Source organism: Ictidomys tridecemlineatus, chromosome 11 (assembly GCF_052094955.1).
Source record: "Ictidomys tridecemlineatus isolate mIctTri1 chromosome 11, mIctTri1.hap1, whole genome shotgun sequence".
Taxonomy (NCBI): Eukaryota; Metazoa; Chordata; class Mammalia; order Rodentia; family Sciuridae; genus Ictidomys; species Ictidomys tridecemlineatus.
The window spans coordinates 129437374-129453885 of record NC_135487.1 but is presented as its reverse complement, the minus strand read 5'-3'; the positions used below and the strand labels follow the sequence as shown (position 1 = coordinate 129453885).

General features: G+C 47.0%; 1 protein-coding gene across 1 annotated transcript; it reads right to left on the bottom strand.

Moving 5' to 3' along the window:
- Positions 1–310: 310 nt before the first annotated feature.
- Positions 311–1222, bottom strand: LOC144367816 (late cornified envelope protein 3C-like). Its single transcript, XM_078024963.1, has 2 exons — positions 1146–1222; positions 311–642 (listed from the first exon to the last, which is right to left on the bottom strand). The coding sequence occupies exon 2, from the start codon at positions 620–622 to the stop codon at positions 311–313; it is 312 nt and encodes a 103-aa protein (XP_077881089.1). The 5' UTR covers positions 623–642; positions 1146–1222.
- Between the last annotated feature and the right edge of the window lie 15290 nt (positions 1223–16512).

Sequence of the window (16512 nt, the reverse complement as noted above, 5' to 3'; positions counted from 1 at the left end):
TGTGCCGGCTGGAGGGTCAGAGCAGAGGCCACATCAGAGTCAGACACAACCCAGAGATGCCGAGAAGACAAGTCTTTATTTTTTCACAGGGTCAGGTGTAGGGAGTGAAACTGATCAGGCCCATGTGGCCAGCCCTGGAAGACACCAGGTGGGCCACCTGTCAGGAACTGGAGAAGAGACCCCAGAGTCTCTGGGGAAAGCCCAGAGCTCAAGGCTAGAGGGGACTGGAGTATTGCAGCACAGCAGGTGGGGACAGTCCTGAACTCTCGGTTTTTCTTAAATTTTCTTTTCTCAACTGCAACTGCCCAGCTCAGCAGCAGCCCCCAGAGCTGTGGCCACAGCCAGGGCCCCCATGCTGACCGCGGCCACCATCACAGGAGTCGGAGCTCTGGCGACGGCATCGGTGGGACCTGTGGTGGCTGTGGTGGCTCAGGAAGCAGCCGCCCTCGGAGGAGCTGGGGCCAGCGCAGCCCCCGGAGCTGGGGCCAGCACAGTCCTCGGAGCTGGGGCCAGCGCAGCTAGAGGCTGAAGGCAGACACTGTGCTGGGTTCTTGGGGGGGCACTTGGGTGAGGGGCACTTGGGAGGGGGCTGGCACTGCTGCTGGTTCTGCTGGAAGGACATCTCCACGGGAGTCAGCGAGCCTGCATGGACCAAAGACAAGGTCAGTATACAGCTCTGGCCACTCCTCCCCTGGGACCGGCTGTGTCAGCCTGGCCCTTCAGGCCCTCTGCCTCCTGGGCTGTGGCTGCAGGAAGGAACATGGAGAGCCATCTCCATCCTCTGACCTGGAGGACCTCCGTCCTTCCCCTCTGCCCTGCTTCCAGAGGAGAACGCTGGGACGCCCCGAGTCCCACCCCCTCTGTTCTCACAGAAACACCAGCACGTGCATTCATTGGCTGTGACTCCACAGAGTCCCTGTGGGCACACGTGGTCTCTCAAGAAGGACCAGAGCGGGGAGGAGCCGAGAGCCAGGACTCTAACTTCCCCCAGAGGTTCTGTGCTCTCTGACCCCTGACCTGTCCCCAGAGGCCCTCCAAGGCCCGCCCTGTTCCTCCACCTCCCCTTCCCTCCTCTGCACTGGAGGCTGTGCTTGTCCCTACCCACCACCCTCCTGGATGAGGATGGCCTCCTGCTGGACACTCACCAGAGGCAGCAGAGCAGGAGCAGGAGGAGGCTGAGCCTGGAGGAGCTGAGGATGGGGAGCCCAGGGCAGCAGCCCTTTTATCCAGTGCAGGGTGGTGATGCACAGCCTGAGCACGCTGCTGCTTTCACAACCCGGGGACCAACCACTCCCCTCCAGGTCCACCATCTTCCTTCCTTCCTTCCTTCCTTCCTTCCTTCCTTCCTTCCTTCCTTCCTTCCTTCCTTCCTTCCTTCCTTCCTTGACCTTGACAAGAGGGAACGAGGAAGTCTGGGTGAGTGCTTTTCATGCATGTTGAGGCCCCGCCGTTACTCCTTCTTTCATGCATTCTGCTCGTATTCTTTAGCTTGGCTTCTGTGCCTTGTGTTTTTTTTTTTTTTTTTTTTGCTGGACAGTGAGAATGGAGATGTATATGACACATTTCCTGACCAAGAGCATTTCAAGTTTAACTGGACTGACAGAGATTACACCTATTTGTCTGATATCATGTGATTCTTCCTGCAATACAAATGTCCCTGTTGCTCTGGGTATTCCCAAGAGAGAACGATGTGTTCACATGCAATTGGCATCTGATTCTCGGGGAAGTTGGGTGATTTGAGACCATTAGCCCCTGGGAATGAGATGTTTTAGGTAATGGATAGGGAATGGAATCTCAGCCCCTGAGACAAGTGGGCTCCTAAGAGAACTGAGGGGAGTATTAAATGGGTGATGGAAAAAACTGTTGGAAGGACCTACCGGCACTGAGATTAGAGACTCATAACTAAGGTGAAAAAAGTCAGTTTGCCCATATTTAACTTTCTGAGAGTTGAATGATATTGATTATAAGAAAATAAAATGAGTATTGTGGATATAGCTCAGTGGTAGTTTGCTCTCCTAGTACTTGCAAGGCCCCGGGTTTGATCCTCAGTAACTCCCCCGCCAACCACACACACATAAGAATAAGAAGAGAAAATGATCCATGAGCATAGAATATTGAAGATAACCGATTGGAGTCCTAAAGATGTTTTTTTTTTCAATATACTGCTAATGGTGAAATTGATGATGGTAGTGATTGATATCTTGTGAGTCACAATTAGGATAATTTTTTAAAAAAATCTGGATCCTATTTTCCTTATTTTAGCATTAGAGATAAATTTCTCATTGAACTTGTTTACTATCATAATAACTGTATTTTGCTATTTGTTTTCAGAAATTTACGGTCAGAATTATAATGAAACACTATTTACAATTAAATATGATGATTTTTTAGAAATTTTTTTTTGATAAATGTATGGTAAATGTGACTGTTATCTGTGCTTTATAGTTCATGGTTTTCAGTACAACATTCCCTATAAGGTTTAAACTTTCCAATATACCCACTTTAAAGCATGAATATTCAATAATTTATTTTGAGAGGTCCAAGGAGAATGAATGGCACTTGCTCTTAAGGAATGTGGCTGGAATGGAGGAAGGGGGAAAGGTTAGAGCTAATGTTCTGGCTCCAGGAATCCTGTGACTCGAGGAATCTCCTGCTCAGGGAATGTTTTTAGAGCTTAAATCCACAACTATGCTGAAGCATCCATTCGTCTCCTGTTGTTTCAGACATGGTTAGTGGAAGGAATTACTCACTGCTATCTAAAGGCAAATTGGATACTTTTTCATCCCAGACAGCGTGGTGAAGATGAAGAAGGACACAGTGTTTAAAAACCATCATTCTTTCCCCCAGTTTTGCTGGTGATAGAGGCCAAGAGGACGTCAGATGGGCAGCGGGCCAGTCTGGTGAAGGCATGCTACTGGGTGGGGAGCTCTGGGCCTTCTGAAGTGTCCATCCTGGTTCCTGGACTGTGACTCCGGTTGAAGGCACCCTCTTCCTGCCTCTCCTCACCATCCCAGTGTTTGCTCTGAGTACAGCCCGTTTCTGAGTGCCACCGCCAGTGTTCCTCCCCAGTGAAGTTCCTTCTCCGTCAAGTCATTCACCCCATGTTCCTTCACTTAGTGAGCTTCCATTGAGCATCAGCCATGTTCCTAAATCCAGAGAGCACCAGGAAAACCCTGTAGTAGAACAAAATCATGTTGTTTGGCTTGTTGCCGTGATGGAGACACTACCCTCTCTGGGAACATTAGGAAGTGCTTGTCAGAATTTTATTGAGAATTTTTGCACCTATGTTCATCAGGGATATGGTCTGAAGTTTTCTTTCCTTGATGTGTCTTTGTCTGCCTTAGGTACCAGGGTGATTCGAGCCTCATGGAATGAGTTTGGAAGGGTTCCCTTCTTTTCTATTTTATGAAATAATTCGGGGAGTATTGATATTAATTCTTCTTTGACATTCTTGTGGAACTTGGCTGAGGATCCATCTGGTCCTGAGCTTTTCTTGGTTGGTAGACCTTTGAGGGCATCTTCTGTGTCATTGCTCAGAACTGATCTGTTAAATTGTATATGTCTCCAGATTCAGTTTGGGCAGGTCGTATTTCTCCAGAAACTTATTGGTGTCACCTAGATTTTCTATTTTATTGGAGCATACATTTTCAAAATAGTTTTAAATTATCTTCTGTACTTCAAAAGTATCTGTCGCGATATTTCTTTTTCATCTCAAATTTTAGTAACTTGAGTTTTCTCTCTCCTTCTTTTCATTGGGGTGGCTAAGGCTTTATCAATTTTATTTATTTTTTCAAAGAACCAGCTTTTTGTTTTGTCAACTTTTTCAATTTTTTTTTTGTTTCAATCTCATTGATTTCAGCACTGATTTTAATGATTTCCTGTCTTCTATTACTATTGGTGTTGATTTGTTCTCCTTTTTCTAGGGCTTTGAGATGTAACGGGAGGTCGTTTATTTGTTGGCTTTTTCTTCTTTTAATGAATGAGCTCGATGCAGTGAAACTTTCCTGGTAGTACTGCCTTCCTAGTGTCCCACAGCTTTTGGTAAGTTGTATTGGAGTTCTTGTTCACCTCCAAGAACTTTTTCTTTTTATCTCCTCCCTGATGTCTTCTGTTATCCCTGTGTCATTCAATAGCATTTTATTTAGTCTCCAGGTGTTGGAGTAGCTTCTATTTTTAACTGTCTCATTGATTTCTAAATTCATTCCATTGTGGTCTGATAGAATGCAGGGTAGTACCTCTATTTTTTTTTTTTTTAATTTGCTCCATTTGTGTTCAATGAACTGAAATGCATTCTGCTGTCATGTATAACTAATTAGAACAAATAATAATAATAATAATAATAAAGAAGAAGTGTTTGTTATAGGGTATGAGCATGTGTTAGGTAATTTGGGGCAAAGGTTCAGAGGAGTGAAGTTTTGCTCTAGATTGGAAGCTGTAAGGAATCAGGGGTGTTTCTATAACTTGGTATTTTAATTTTTAACCAGAAACCAGGGTTGATGAAGTAGGGCTCATTCTGTGATTGGTGAGGAGATAGCAGTCACTCACAGAGAAAAGGGGATGTTGGTTATTTTTGTGGTCTGGACGATGCTCTTGTTTTTGTTGATGCAAGAGTGGTCTTGTTTTGCTTTGCTTCCTCGCGGTCATAGAGCTATGTTGTCTGGTGTTGAAATTCTGTTAGTCATTTGTGTTCAGTGAAGAGCATCAGAGCCTACCTATTAGAGACAGGCCAGTTTGCTGCAGCGCTCCGGGTCTACTCCTTCTTTTCTTGGGAACAGTTACAGACCAGACGTCATGGACAGGAGTAGACACACAGCAACTGACAGAGAGACTCAATATCTCTATTCAGTGAGTTTACCGTCTAGCAGACCAAGTACCAATTATACCAGGAATAACGGCTCCCAACAGGAATTCTAAGGACATGGGCATGTAAAACAAAAAAGGGGGGGAGTTGTGGGTATTGGGGCCTAGATTTTGTTGCAAAAACAAACTTTGTGTCTCTCTATTTTGTGGTTATGAGAGGCGAGTCTTGTCTACTGTCAGCAACAAGCATGGCAGCCCTGTCCCCCCAGGGCTGCCACCCTGAGCCACAGGAGGAGGGGCAGAGGGAGGGGGAGGTAACTGACAACATGAACATTTTCAAAGGGTCCAAACTTCCTTGCCGATGACGTTCAGTGGGTAGTCTTACCTCTCTTATGAAACACAAGGGGACATCTGAGAAACTCTTCCTTTGGCCCCGTCACTGTCTGCCTGTCTCATCACGAGACCTGGAGATGGAGCTCATCATCATCTCCACCTTTATGAGTCACTCCTCCTCACCCTCCTTTTCCTCATTGATCAAGTGCTCTGCAGATCCCATGTGCAAAGCCTCCGTCCTGTGATGGACACTGGTTTTAAGGTGATGATCTGTCCACTTCCTCCAGGGGTCTCACTCTGAGGAGCCTTGGGTCTCTGCAGGCTCAGGATCTGAAGGAAACAGTCTGGCTGGGTGAATCTTGGGGGAATACTATGACTTAGTCACTCTAATTGGTACTGTAGGAACTGGCAGTGCAGGATCTCAGGTTTGGTTCTTTGGGGTGTATTTTGGAAACGGCATCTCTGCCATCTAGGATGAACCAACAGACACAAAATTCTTCTCTTTGCTTACGACTCAGAGTTCCTCACTTCCTCCCATATCCATAACAATCGAAGTGCCTAGGGAGGGAGGATTTGAGTTTAAAGTTTTGTTCAGGATTGATTCAGACTGATCTGGACTTAATTATCCATTAAAATGCCTGAAGAAGTGTGGAACTTCCCAGCTGTGCTTTGCCTCAGTTCATGGAAAAGACCGTGGCTGGAAGGTGTTTTACCACGCTGAGTTCAGGTGTTTAATATACTAATTAGAAGGCTCTAAGAAAACCTTCCTAACAACCGGGCATCTTGTTACAAAGATCAGGTTCTCGGATCTGAAAGATCTGAGCAGTCAGATTCCCATTGGTTTTTCTAGTATCAATTCCAATCGATGGATTCCAGATGGATTCCAGTTCACGAAGGACAGTCAGGACACAGGTTCAGGTAAGTTCACTCTGTCCACACACAGGTGCAGCAGGCACTGGGACGTGGGAACTGGGAAGCTACTGGGGGTGGGGGACAGGACGGGAGTTTGGGGTCCAGAGAGGAAGTGTCCTAAGGATAGGAGCATCTTAGAAAGTGAAGAAGCGGAGGAGAGGAAGTGTGTGGGGGATGGTAGGAACACCTGTGTGCTGCTTACCTGCAGGTCCCTGAGGACAAGGAAGACTCTCTGGGAGGCAGGGGAACTGACCAACCTGACCTGGACAGGTCTGTGGCTGTGATACCTGCCCTCTCCTCCTTGGATTCTTGGGAACAATTCTCTCTTCTACTAGTTTTTTAAGACTTCCCGTCTACGTTGAATGTGAGGGAGGAGTTGACGCACTGGGGCGTGGGGGGGGGGTCTGTGCTAGGTCCTGGGCAGGTGCTTCCTTTCAGGGACGGCCACCAGGTCTTCAAGGGAACCGCTTTGGATTTCAGGGAGGTCGCACCTGGAATGCACTCAGGCTTGTTCATTAGGGAATGAGGAGCAGCAGAGTGGTCGGGAGGTAACGTCCACGGGAGCACTGAAGGAACCCCGTGACATTGGACAGGGAAAATCTGGACTGGGCACCACGAGAGTAGGGTGACTAGGAGACACCAGAGGGTTCTGCCGAGAGTCATTCTGGAAATTAGACCTAAGGTTACAAAGACCAGGATACACCGAGAGCTGGAAACCAGATACGGATGCATATGCTTTAAAAACAAAAACGATGAGGACTTAGGACATATGTGAGTTCCAGATTGAGCAGCAGATGTTGTGAGGGAACTCCTCCTATGGTCCTCAGCAATGTCTCAGGGCCTCCTCGGCCTCGGAGGCAGAGCGACGGGGAGGAGGACAAGCAACAGACTGGCCCAGGCATTGGTTCACGTGGTGGTCATCCAATCCTCCTTCTGTAGGCCTCTCAGGGCCTTGGCCACTGTCACAGCGACAGCAGCCAGAGCTCTGCTACCATGCCCAGTGGGACAGGCGACGTCTGTGATGGATCAAGCAGGAACATTCTCCAGGACTGAGGCTCTGACAGCCCTCAGAGCTGAGGCTCCCCAGGAAGAGAATGCAGGGGGCTCGGAGCAGCACGTGGGAGCAGGCACTTGGGAGACACTGGGCACAGCCTTGATACTACCCTAGTTTTTTTTTTTCCCCCCAGGACATCTTGGAAGAAGTTTAGTGTCTTTCTTTACTTGTACTTTAGGGACAAAACTGCAAATAATGGCGTCTGAGGACATTTATTTTAAAACTTGACTATTTAACATCTCATAGCTCCGAATACAAAGTTTAGAAAAAACTTCCTGAGTAGAGGAGAAAGGGACATAGAAGGTAACTTGGGTTGAAGGCCCTGATTCCAGTGAGGACTGATGAAGTCTTGGACGGAGTTCTTCTCTTATTTTAGTTTTCAAGCAGGAAGTGGGTAGCGGGATGGGAAGGGGTGAGGGAGGTAAGTCTTGTTTAGGGGCAGCCCTGACTCCAGCCTTCTGCATCTTCATGGCAGACACCACGGGTTTTGAAGAGAGAAGGAATCCAGGAAACCCCAAGACTGTTCAAACGTCAGTTCTTCAGTCTTTCTGTAGCTTTGGCATTCTTGATTTTCCACTCATTAAAATCATTCATTCTTTCAAACAATTTGTATTAAAATAATATTATACACTGCTCTGGGCAAAGGAGACTCAACAACAAAGAAGTCGTCATTCCTGTCCTCAGGCTGACAATGTGGGGTCGAGAGAGAAGCAGTTAGGTGACCATGAGATCACTAACGTTGCTGTAATTCACATATGTGGGAGTCCTCAGGCCTGACGTCAGAGTTTTGGGGTGGCCCAGCAGTGACTCAAGTGAGTGGTGAATCCAGACGTTGTCACCCGGCATTTCTAGGGAAGGGGAATGGGACGAGCAAGGTGCAGAACCTGTACCTGTCGAGGGCTAGTAAACCAGGGGCGGAGACTAAAAGGAGCTTGGAGACCTGAGACGTATTGAAGGGGCCACCAGGGGGAGAGTTAATTCTGGGGTTGACGGAGAACGGGGCTGAGGGAGCTCTGGGGGCACCCAAGATCTCAGATCTCAGGGACAGAATAAAGTGTTCACTCAGAGCACTCCTGCTTGCAAACATACATAGGAAAAGAACTCCATCCAAGATTTCATCAGTCCTCACTGGAATCAGGGCCTTCAACCCAAGTTACCTTCCATTTTCCTTTCCCCTCTACTCAGGAAGTTTTTCTAAACTTTGTGTTCAGAGCTATGAGATGTGAAATAGGCAAGTTTTAAAACAAATGTTCTCAGGTGCCATTATTTGCCGTTTTTACTTTGTCACTAAAGTAAAAGTAAAGGAAGACACTAAACTTCCTCCAAGATGTCCTGGAAGTAAAACTCGGGTCGTATCAAACCCCGCCGAGTATCTCCCGCAGTGCCTACTCCAACATCCTGCTCTGTGCCACCTGCGTTCTCTTCCTGGTGAGCCTCAGCTCTGGGTGCTGCTGTTACTTCAGGGAGACTCGAATCCCTCCATACTGCTCCTAAGAGTCGTTTTAAGGTAGAAAGTTCTGAGGAAAGACAGCACTATTTATACAGAGGCACACTGACCTGAAATGTCAAGGTAAGATCACAGATGATAAGAGATCTATAAATGCTGCAGTGACATGACTTACAGATCAATGGACATTGAAATGATGTTGTGTCGATATCTTGGTGCCTGTAGTATTACTTCTGAGAGAGCCAGGGAAGAGACATATCCAAATGGGCCTGATATGGCTAAGAGATTAGCCCCCCAATGAATGACAGAAATGGAGGTGATTATAACAAAGTCAGTACGGTGATAATTATGATCACGGGACATCAGGTGGACCAAAGTTGTGGTAAGTGCAGTTCCATAAGCTCTATAGTGCTTTCCTGTTGCATTTAGTAGAATAGTAGATAAATATTTCATCCTGAACCAATATATTAAAAATGTGTAAAAAAAGATAGCCATTTAAATTTCAAAGATATATTAAAATGACAAATTTTAATAAGCCATTATATTCAATGTGTCTGTCTGATTATTCTGATATAGGAAAGACTGTAGGTATGACCATTTTATTTTATTTTGAAAGAGTTTCAGTGGATAACTGAAGCTCTTTCAAGACACTTGGGGGTAAAAGTGGAGATTTCACTGAGACTTGGGGATTGAGAAAGGGAGAGAGGTAGGAGACAGGAACAAATCAACTTTCAAATGAACAATGCTGCTGAGTGCCACCCTTGGAATCTTCAATCTATCCCTGACTCGCTGAGCTCTTACCTTTGGTGTGAAACCAAGCACACAGTTAGATGTCCCTTTTGCATCCACCAAAACAATGATATCCAATTCTCAAAAATTTGCCCATGACAGATGCCTTTAATGAGTTTAGAGACCCTTTGTGTATCCACCCAATACCCCAGAATGAGAATCCAACTGAATATAGAAACCCCTTCATCTAAATCTGCTCTTTTGCAAGGAAAATCAGAAGTTGTCCCCAAGAGTCCCACTGGAAGTGAGGTCCAGGAGAGAGCACGTGGTCTTGTTCTGCACTAAGCGTCTAGACCTGTACCACGTAAACCCTTGTTGAATGAATGAACTCAGGGGTTGGTCTAGGAGCCTCCTGACAGGGACTGAACAATCTGTTTCTCTATAACTACTGAGAACTCGGTTATCTGGGTCAACTTTAGGTGGCGAGCCCTAACAGACGTGACTTCTGGATTCCCCTGACTGTACCCGTGTCTCAAATCCAAACTGTTGGTTGATTCTGGTCTCATTTATACACATTTCTGAGTGGATTCATCAACAGCAGGGATTTGGTGGCATCTTGGAGCTTACACCTCACTGGAAGGGCTCTGCTAAGTCCCTACGCCTGGTTCTAGAGATTCCTGGTAGATGATGACATGTTGCAGGCTTTAATGGGCAAACCAAAGGCTGAGATCTGTTTCTTTCCTTGCCCATGTGGAGTTGTAAACCTGACCCATAAATCTCTGTCATGTCCATCCTGAGATACTATTTTTAAGGCCATGAGGCAAACTTACCATCCATTTTACCACCCATGGCAAATTATTTTCCAGAAATCAAGACTATCCACCCTTTTTCCTTCTCTGTGTCATAATTGCATCTTAGCTCAACATTTTTCATGTCCTTGGACTGGTTCCATCCAAGAGCTTGCTCAGACTTTGAATGGTGTGCCGCGGTGAATCAGTAGTTCCCACAGCACTAGCAATTTCTAAAAGACATCTTTTCATAGCCTGATGAGCTGAGCAGTGAATCCAAATTTATTGGAGCTGTCTGACTTCAGCTCCTTTCTGGGTCTCCTTTTGGTCTTAAAGAAACGAAGGCCTATGAACATAGGGGAGGGAACTAATTTCCATTTTGCTATTTCCTTAGGGCCTTAAAAAGAAGTTTAAAATTTACCTCTTTCATATACTACCAGATACGCCAATTTCCCTGTTGTATTTTGCCCTAAACCAGCTTCTCTTAATATTTACTTTATTAGCTCAGAGTTTATAATATGTCTATGGATTTCTGAATTTTCCTGATAAACATTCTGGCCTGAATGTTGGCTGACTCTTCCCCCGATGCACCGCCATCCCCAAAATGAGTTGGTGCCGTTAGTGCACCTCAAGAACCGTGATTCCAGTGCCTGGTGCCGCTGAGTGCCACATTCTGGGTGGAAACTCTGGAAGAACAACTCCTTAAAGGCTCGTGTGGTTTGGAGTCTTAGTGTTATGACATTTAAAAAGCAAAATCAGTGGGGGTGACGGCCAGCGTCTCATTAGGGGATTCTTCTTCCTGCTGAAGAGGGTGTAAGCTACCTGAAAATTTAAGAGTCTAAAGTAGTTAGTGAAGAACAAAATACAAAGAGCCAGACGTACAAGAGCTGGAACTAGACAAAGGAAAGGTGGCTTCAGTGGTTTATTTGAGGGGGTACATTGAAGGCAGGGGTAAGGATTCAAGGGCAGAGTCTTGCTTCCTGATGTCTTGCAGTCAGCAGGTTGATGGGCATCTTGGCAGGTCACACCCATCTCAGATGCTGCGCGGAACGTGGCAGAGCAGAATAGAAATTCACAATGTCCCTGGGAAGTTGACCAGAGGAGATGTCCATGGTCACTCTCAGACACCAGAAGTTTCTATCCACTAGGCTTCGACGTGTGGTGACACACAAGTAACCCATGGACGGCTCGTGACCCAAAATACTGAGGACTTAAAGAATTACAGAGGAAATCCACCATTTGCTAAAATTCTTGAGCACATTGTAGAGTGACTCAGGAACCATGGAGTTCAGGAGCCTGTTTTCCTCAGTTAACCTATCTGGGTTCATGCTGTAGCTGCTATGAAACCGTGGGCCACCACTCCATGTTGCCCCCATTGTAATATGGGAGAAGGGTAGTGTAGACCCCAAAAGATCAGAGTGAGGGTTCAATTATTTACTCTATGTCAGGCCTCTGTGCACAGTAAGTAGTGAACAAATCTTGGAGATTATGAATATACCCTTGCAATGATCTCATTTTTACCTTTCTTTTTCCCTACGTTTCTCTTGGGGTATCCTTTGCAATCCTCTCCCCTTTTCTCTCCTTGCAGCCATCGTCTATCCAGTTGTCAGAGTCCCTTCCACCTCATCAACACTCAGCTCTTGTCCACAGAAATGAAGTGAACGTCCCCTACCAGAGCCATTTACCCACCCCACCTTTTTCCTGACCCACTAGGCAAGCTCCTCAGCCTCCCTGGGACGGCGGGAAGTGTGGTCTGCTAATCCCAGTCCTGTGCAGCGCTGACCCAGGAGGTAAGCAGAGGAGAGCAGCAGAACATGCCCAGGAGGGGCCAAGTCCACACAGAGGTGGAAAGGAGGAGCCCTGGTCCTTAGTCAGACATGAGTGATGCTGAGCACCAACAAGAACATGCCTAGGGGACAGCTGAGGGGCAGCCCGGGGACTTCTGGGGAAGACTTGAGCTCAGGGGCTCAGACCACTGGCAGGAGGTGGGGAGACACTTCAGACGAGACTCCTGAAGGTCTAGAAGGTTTCCTCTAAATCTTCTCATCTAAACCACACTTTGCAGGTCAACCTCAGCCTCAGCCCCCGTGTGCCGAGGCTCACTTTTCTAGCTCTGGATCTGGTGCCAGTGGAAAAGATGGGCCCCTGGGGCTGGGCCCACAGCACAAGACTGAGGTGGGCATGGGAGTGGCACCGGGGTAGGCACTCTGGGGTGATATGGGGATCCGCACGGCTGCTGCTTTGGCTGGCAGGGCATCTCAGCAAGAGGGTCCTGGAGAGATTCAAACAGGCTTGGTATATACACCCGCGGCCCAGCTTCTGGTCAGCGTCTCTTCTCTGATGGTTTCATGTTCTAATTCTGCACTCGGAAAGGAAGGCCGATGTGGAGTTGATTCATGGGAAGGAGATGCTTTTTCTCTTGAGCACCCAAGGCATCTTATCTCCATGAGATCACAGAGATCAAACCTAGAGCTCTCTTGAGGAGGTCTAGCAGGATGAGCAAGTCTCTCGGAACACGTACAGGCGAAGGACGAGGGTGTGCCGAGGGCCCACGGCCTTTGCAGTCCCAGAACCCCGAAGGCGCTCACTAACTCCGTTTTCCCTTGCTGCCTCCACCCCAGACCCTCTGATTCTCTCCTTTGATGGAGGCCTGTTCTCATCTCCCCAGTTCCTCCAGTTCAGGGCCTGCCTCCAGTTAAACACTGGTCTGATTTCAGGAAGCCGGAGAAAGCTGACTTGAGGAGTCTGTGGGCTGAGAAGTCCCAGACAGGACTCGCAGTCTGTCATGCACAGCAGGGGTGGGCTGCAGGGTACAGGGGGATGGCTCCACTCACCCGAGGCCCAGCTTCAGGCCTTGGTTAACCTCCTGGATGCAGGACATTGCCTATGACAATAGGGACCCAGGAAGCCCTGCTACCTGCTTCTACTCAGGCCACATGTGCCCTTACAGAGGCCTTGTTCCGTAACTGGCTCTGGAGTAATGAACTGCGTAACTGGACAGACGGATGACTAAGGAGGCTGTTCTCTGTGACTAACCACAGAGTCTGCGGTCTTTGGAGGCAACATGGGCCCCGGGCAGGAGTGGATTGGCAGGTGATAGAAAAGTGAATACAGCTAAGGGAGCTACAGTGGAGTGAGGAGAGGTAGGCAGCATGTTACTAAGGAACAGGGTTACTGTCAAGACCCCAGGGGACAAGTGTGCTTCACTGAAAGATGCTAACACTGCGGAGAGAGAGCGGTCCCTCTGCCTGGCCTGGCTGAGGAAGTTTGCAAACATGAATGGCAACTGGTAAAAAGGATCTTGTTGAGTGGGTTGCAGCTGATCAGGGTGATGGTGAGGTTGGGTGAATCCCGTTTAGTGAAGGGGATCTGACAGTGTCCATATTTTGGGTCTGATGAATGGATGCAAGCAAATGCTATTTTCCCTGTGAATCTCACTTTAATTTTGGAGATGAATTTCTCATCCAATTAATCTCTAATATTGAAATAGTAAATTTTTTTTCTAGAATTTTTTTTCAAGATAAACCACATTCAGGACAATAACCTTTATCTTATAGCTGGATAGTGGACCTAAGAGTTCCAAAGAGGGAGGGGATGGGTGTTTGGAGTCAGAGAGGATGAGATCCCAGAGACAGCCAAGAAGTTATTGGAGGCTCTTATAAATGTGGTCATTTCTTATTTTCCCTCTCTCCTCCCTCCCTCCCTCCTTCCTTCCCTCCCTCTCTCCTTCCTTCCTTCTTCAGAACGTGCTAAAGTGGATAATTCCTCATAATCTCCATTCTAAGGCCCTTCGTACATTCCTGGCCAGGTGCCAAGAGTTTTCTTGGGAGGAAAGGACCCTCATATGCCTATAACTCAAAAAATACCTACGATTCAAACTTCCTGTAGGCCTTTTTTTTTTAATGGGTTCTTTCTAGCTATATATAACACTAGGACTTATTTTGAAATAACTATAAAACATGATGCAGTGTGTCCTGCTTCTCCAGGGAACAGCTGTTATCTAGGGAGAGAAAGAGTTAAAAGTGGAAAAGGCACAGTAGGCCAAGGGTAAGTCAGAGGGAGTAAGAAATCTGGCTGAGCAGGGCGCCACGGTTGGAAAACTGGATACCCCCCCCCCCGAGGACTGAGACCCTGGATCCCAGGGATGTGGATATTTATTCTAAGGTCTCCAGGAGTAGTTTAGGGGAGGGGGGGTTCAGCTTGGCCAGCGTGGCTAGGGAGACCAGTGGAGCTGTGGGTAATCCTCATGGGTGTGGCGATGGTTTGTCCATAATGGGGAAGCTTGGCCGCGACTGACTGAGGGCTCAGAAATTGCAATCATACTGTAAGGTGTGTAGTCTTTTTCCAGTGTGTTTTGTCCTGACATTAAAGGTGTATTGCTCTCTGAAACAACATTTTAAAGAATGAGACAAATATTTCTTTTTGTGTAACATGAATTGTAATGCATTCTGCTGTCATATATAATGAATTAAAATTAAAAAAAATGTTTTTGGTGCATGTTAATTATATGGGATGGTGGGGTCCATTGTGGCATGGTTTTGTGTCCATAAAACATAATTTTATCAACTTCACTTTGTAATACGTCCTCCACCCTGCCCTCTTCCCTTTCCCTGACCTCCTTCACCTACCTATTAGTTTCCCTTTGTAAGGGACCGGCGAAACGTCAGAGGAAGAGACCACCAAGAGACTGCCTCATGCAACAGCAAAGGGTTTATTTGGGGACCAGCATGCTGGGGCTCAGAGCTCACTAGAGCAAAGAGAGATAGAGCCCTGAGAACAGCTTAAGCAGAGCTTATATACTTTCCTTGGAGAGGGCAGGGAGAGAAGTTACATTGACGGGTTAGGGGGAGTGGGCAGTTTGCCTGCAACCGAGTGAGGGAGTGCATCCTGCAGTTTGGCAGTTGGGGACAGCACATTCTGGGAACAAGATTAGCAAACAGTTCTCAGGATTTCAACAGTGTTTTGTTAAGCATACAGAAAAACGGAGTGACAAGTACCTATTTTATTAACCTTTCATTCTAATTTCATGGAATGACCCCCTCCCTGACTTTTTTCCTTCTAGCTTCCACATATGAAAAAAAAATGATACTTTTTTTTTCACTGAGTCTGACTTATTTTAGCTCAAAATTATGGTCTGCAGTTCCATCCATTTTCCTACAAATTACATGATTTTGTTCTTCTTCAGGGCTGAATAAAATCCCAGTGTGTGGAGACAAGGCATCTTCTTTGTCCGTTCATCTGTTGACAGACTCCTAGGCTGACCTACAGCTTGACAATCGTGAATTGTGCTGCAATAAACCTGGGTATGCATCTGTCTCTGAAATGTGCTGACTTGGGTGGTTTTTGGATGGATACCAAGGAGTGGTATAGCTGGATCACATGTTAGATCTATTTTTAGCTTTTTGAGGCTAGAATGGCAAGCATCAAGCACACAAATAACAAATTCTGGTGAGGAAGAAGGGACAAGGGACTTTGACAGGCTGTTGGTGGGGATCTGAGTTAGTACAGCTCCTGTGGAAACCAGGATGGAGGAACTAGTCTTTTAAATCACAAACATCAGTCGCAGGGGATCTGTGGTATTATTGCTTCATAACTGTTCAGGGTCTGGCCACCTGACACAGGAAGGCTGCAGGGTCCGCAGTCCCCTGTCGGTGATAACACTCATGGGAAGAAGACAGCGCTTGGGAGACAGGGTTCCCTGGGCTGAGGAGAGGGGAAGGGCGCGGGGCCAGAGGCCTGTTTGCACACTGTGTCTCACAGTATCTAGTATCTTTGCCTTTTGGCTCTTGTCTTTCTGGGTGCCCGCTAGTAAATGGGGCTTTTCCCTCTTCCACTGCTGAAGCCTCTGTCTCAAGCTGCAATACTTTGTGCGAGCTGGGCGTCTTCTTTGGGTTAGTTAAATTAATGCCAGGGTCTATTCACCACCAAGGGACGAAAGGGCAATGAAAAGATTGGATCATGATGCTTCGCTCTCTGTGTTGCACATATAATTGGGAAAAGTCTCCCTTGGGCCCATTTTGAATGCTGAATTCCCAAGAGAAGAAACTTTGTCTCTCTGATTTCCTGCGGAATCTCTGGTGTTCAGAACTGGGGTGTATAGCAGCTGCTCAATAAAAATGTGTTGAATGAATACATGGATCCAGGGCTTAGGACTTTCTGTCACCCACATGAGGTCTGGGGGATTAGTTTTTGTCCTCTGCCGGGACCTCCTCTTGGGCTCCATTTTTAAGAGGCTCTTGTTCCTCTCAGCTTGGTGTGTCAGCACTTGAAGAGTCAGGCACTTCCCGGGTTGACGCTGCTCCCTTTTCTCTTCAATGAGATTAGACTGACCACAGCGGGAATTCTGCTCTTCTTCCTAGTGGTGGTGTGAGGCGCCTCTGAGCCTCTGAGCATGTTCTGCAGCCCCTATGGGGGGGTGTGGGGGGTGTAGGTTCTAATCCTCCGGTTCT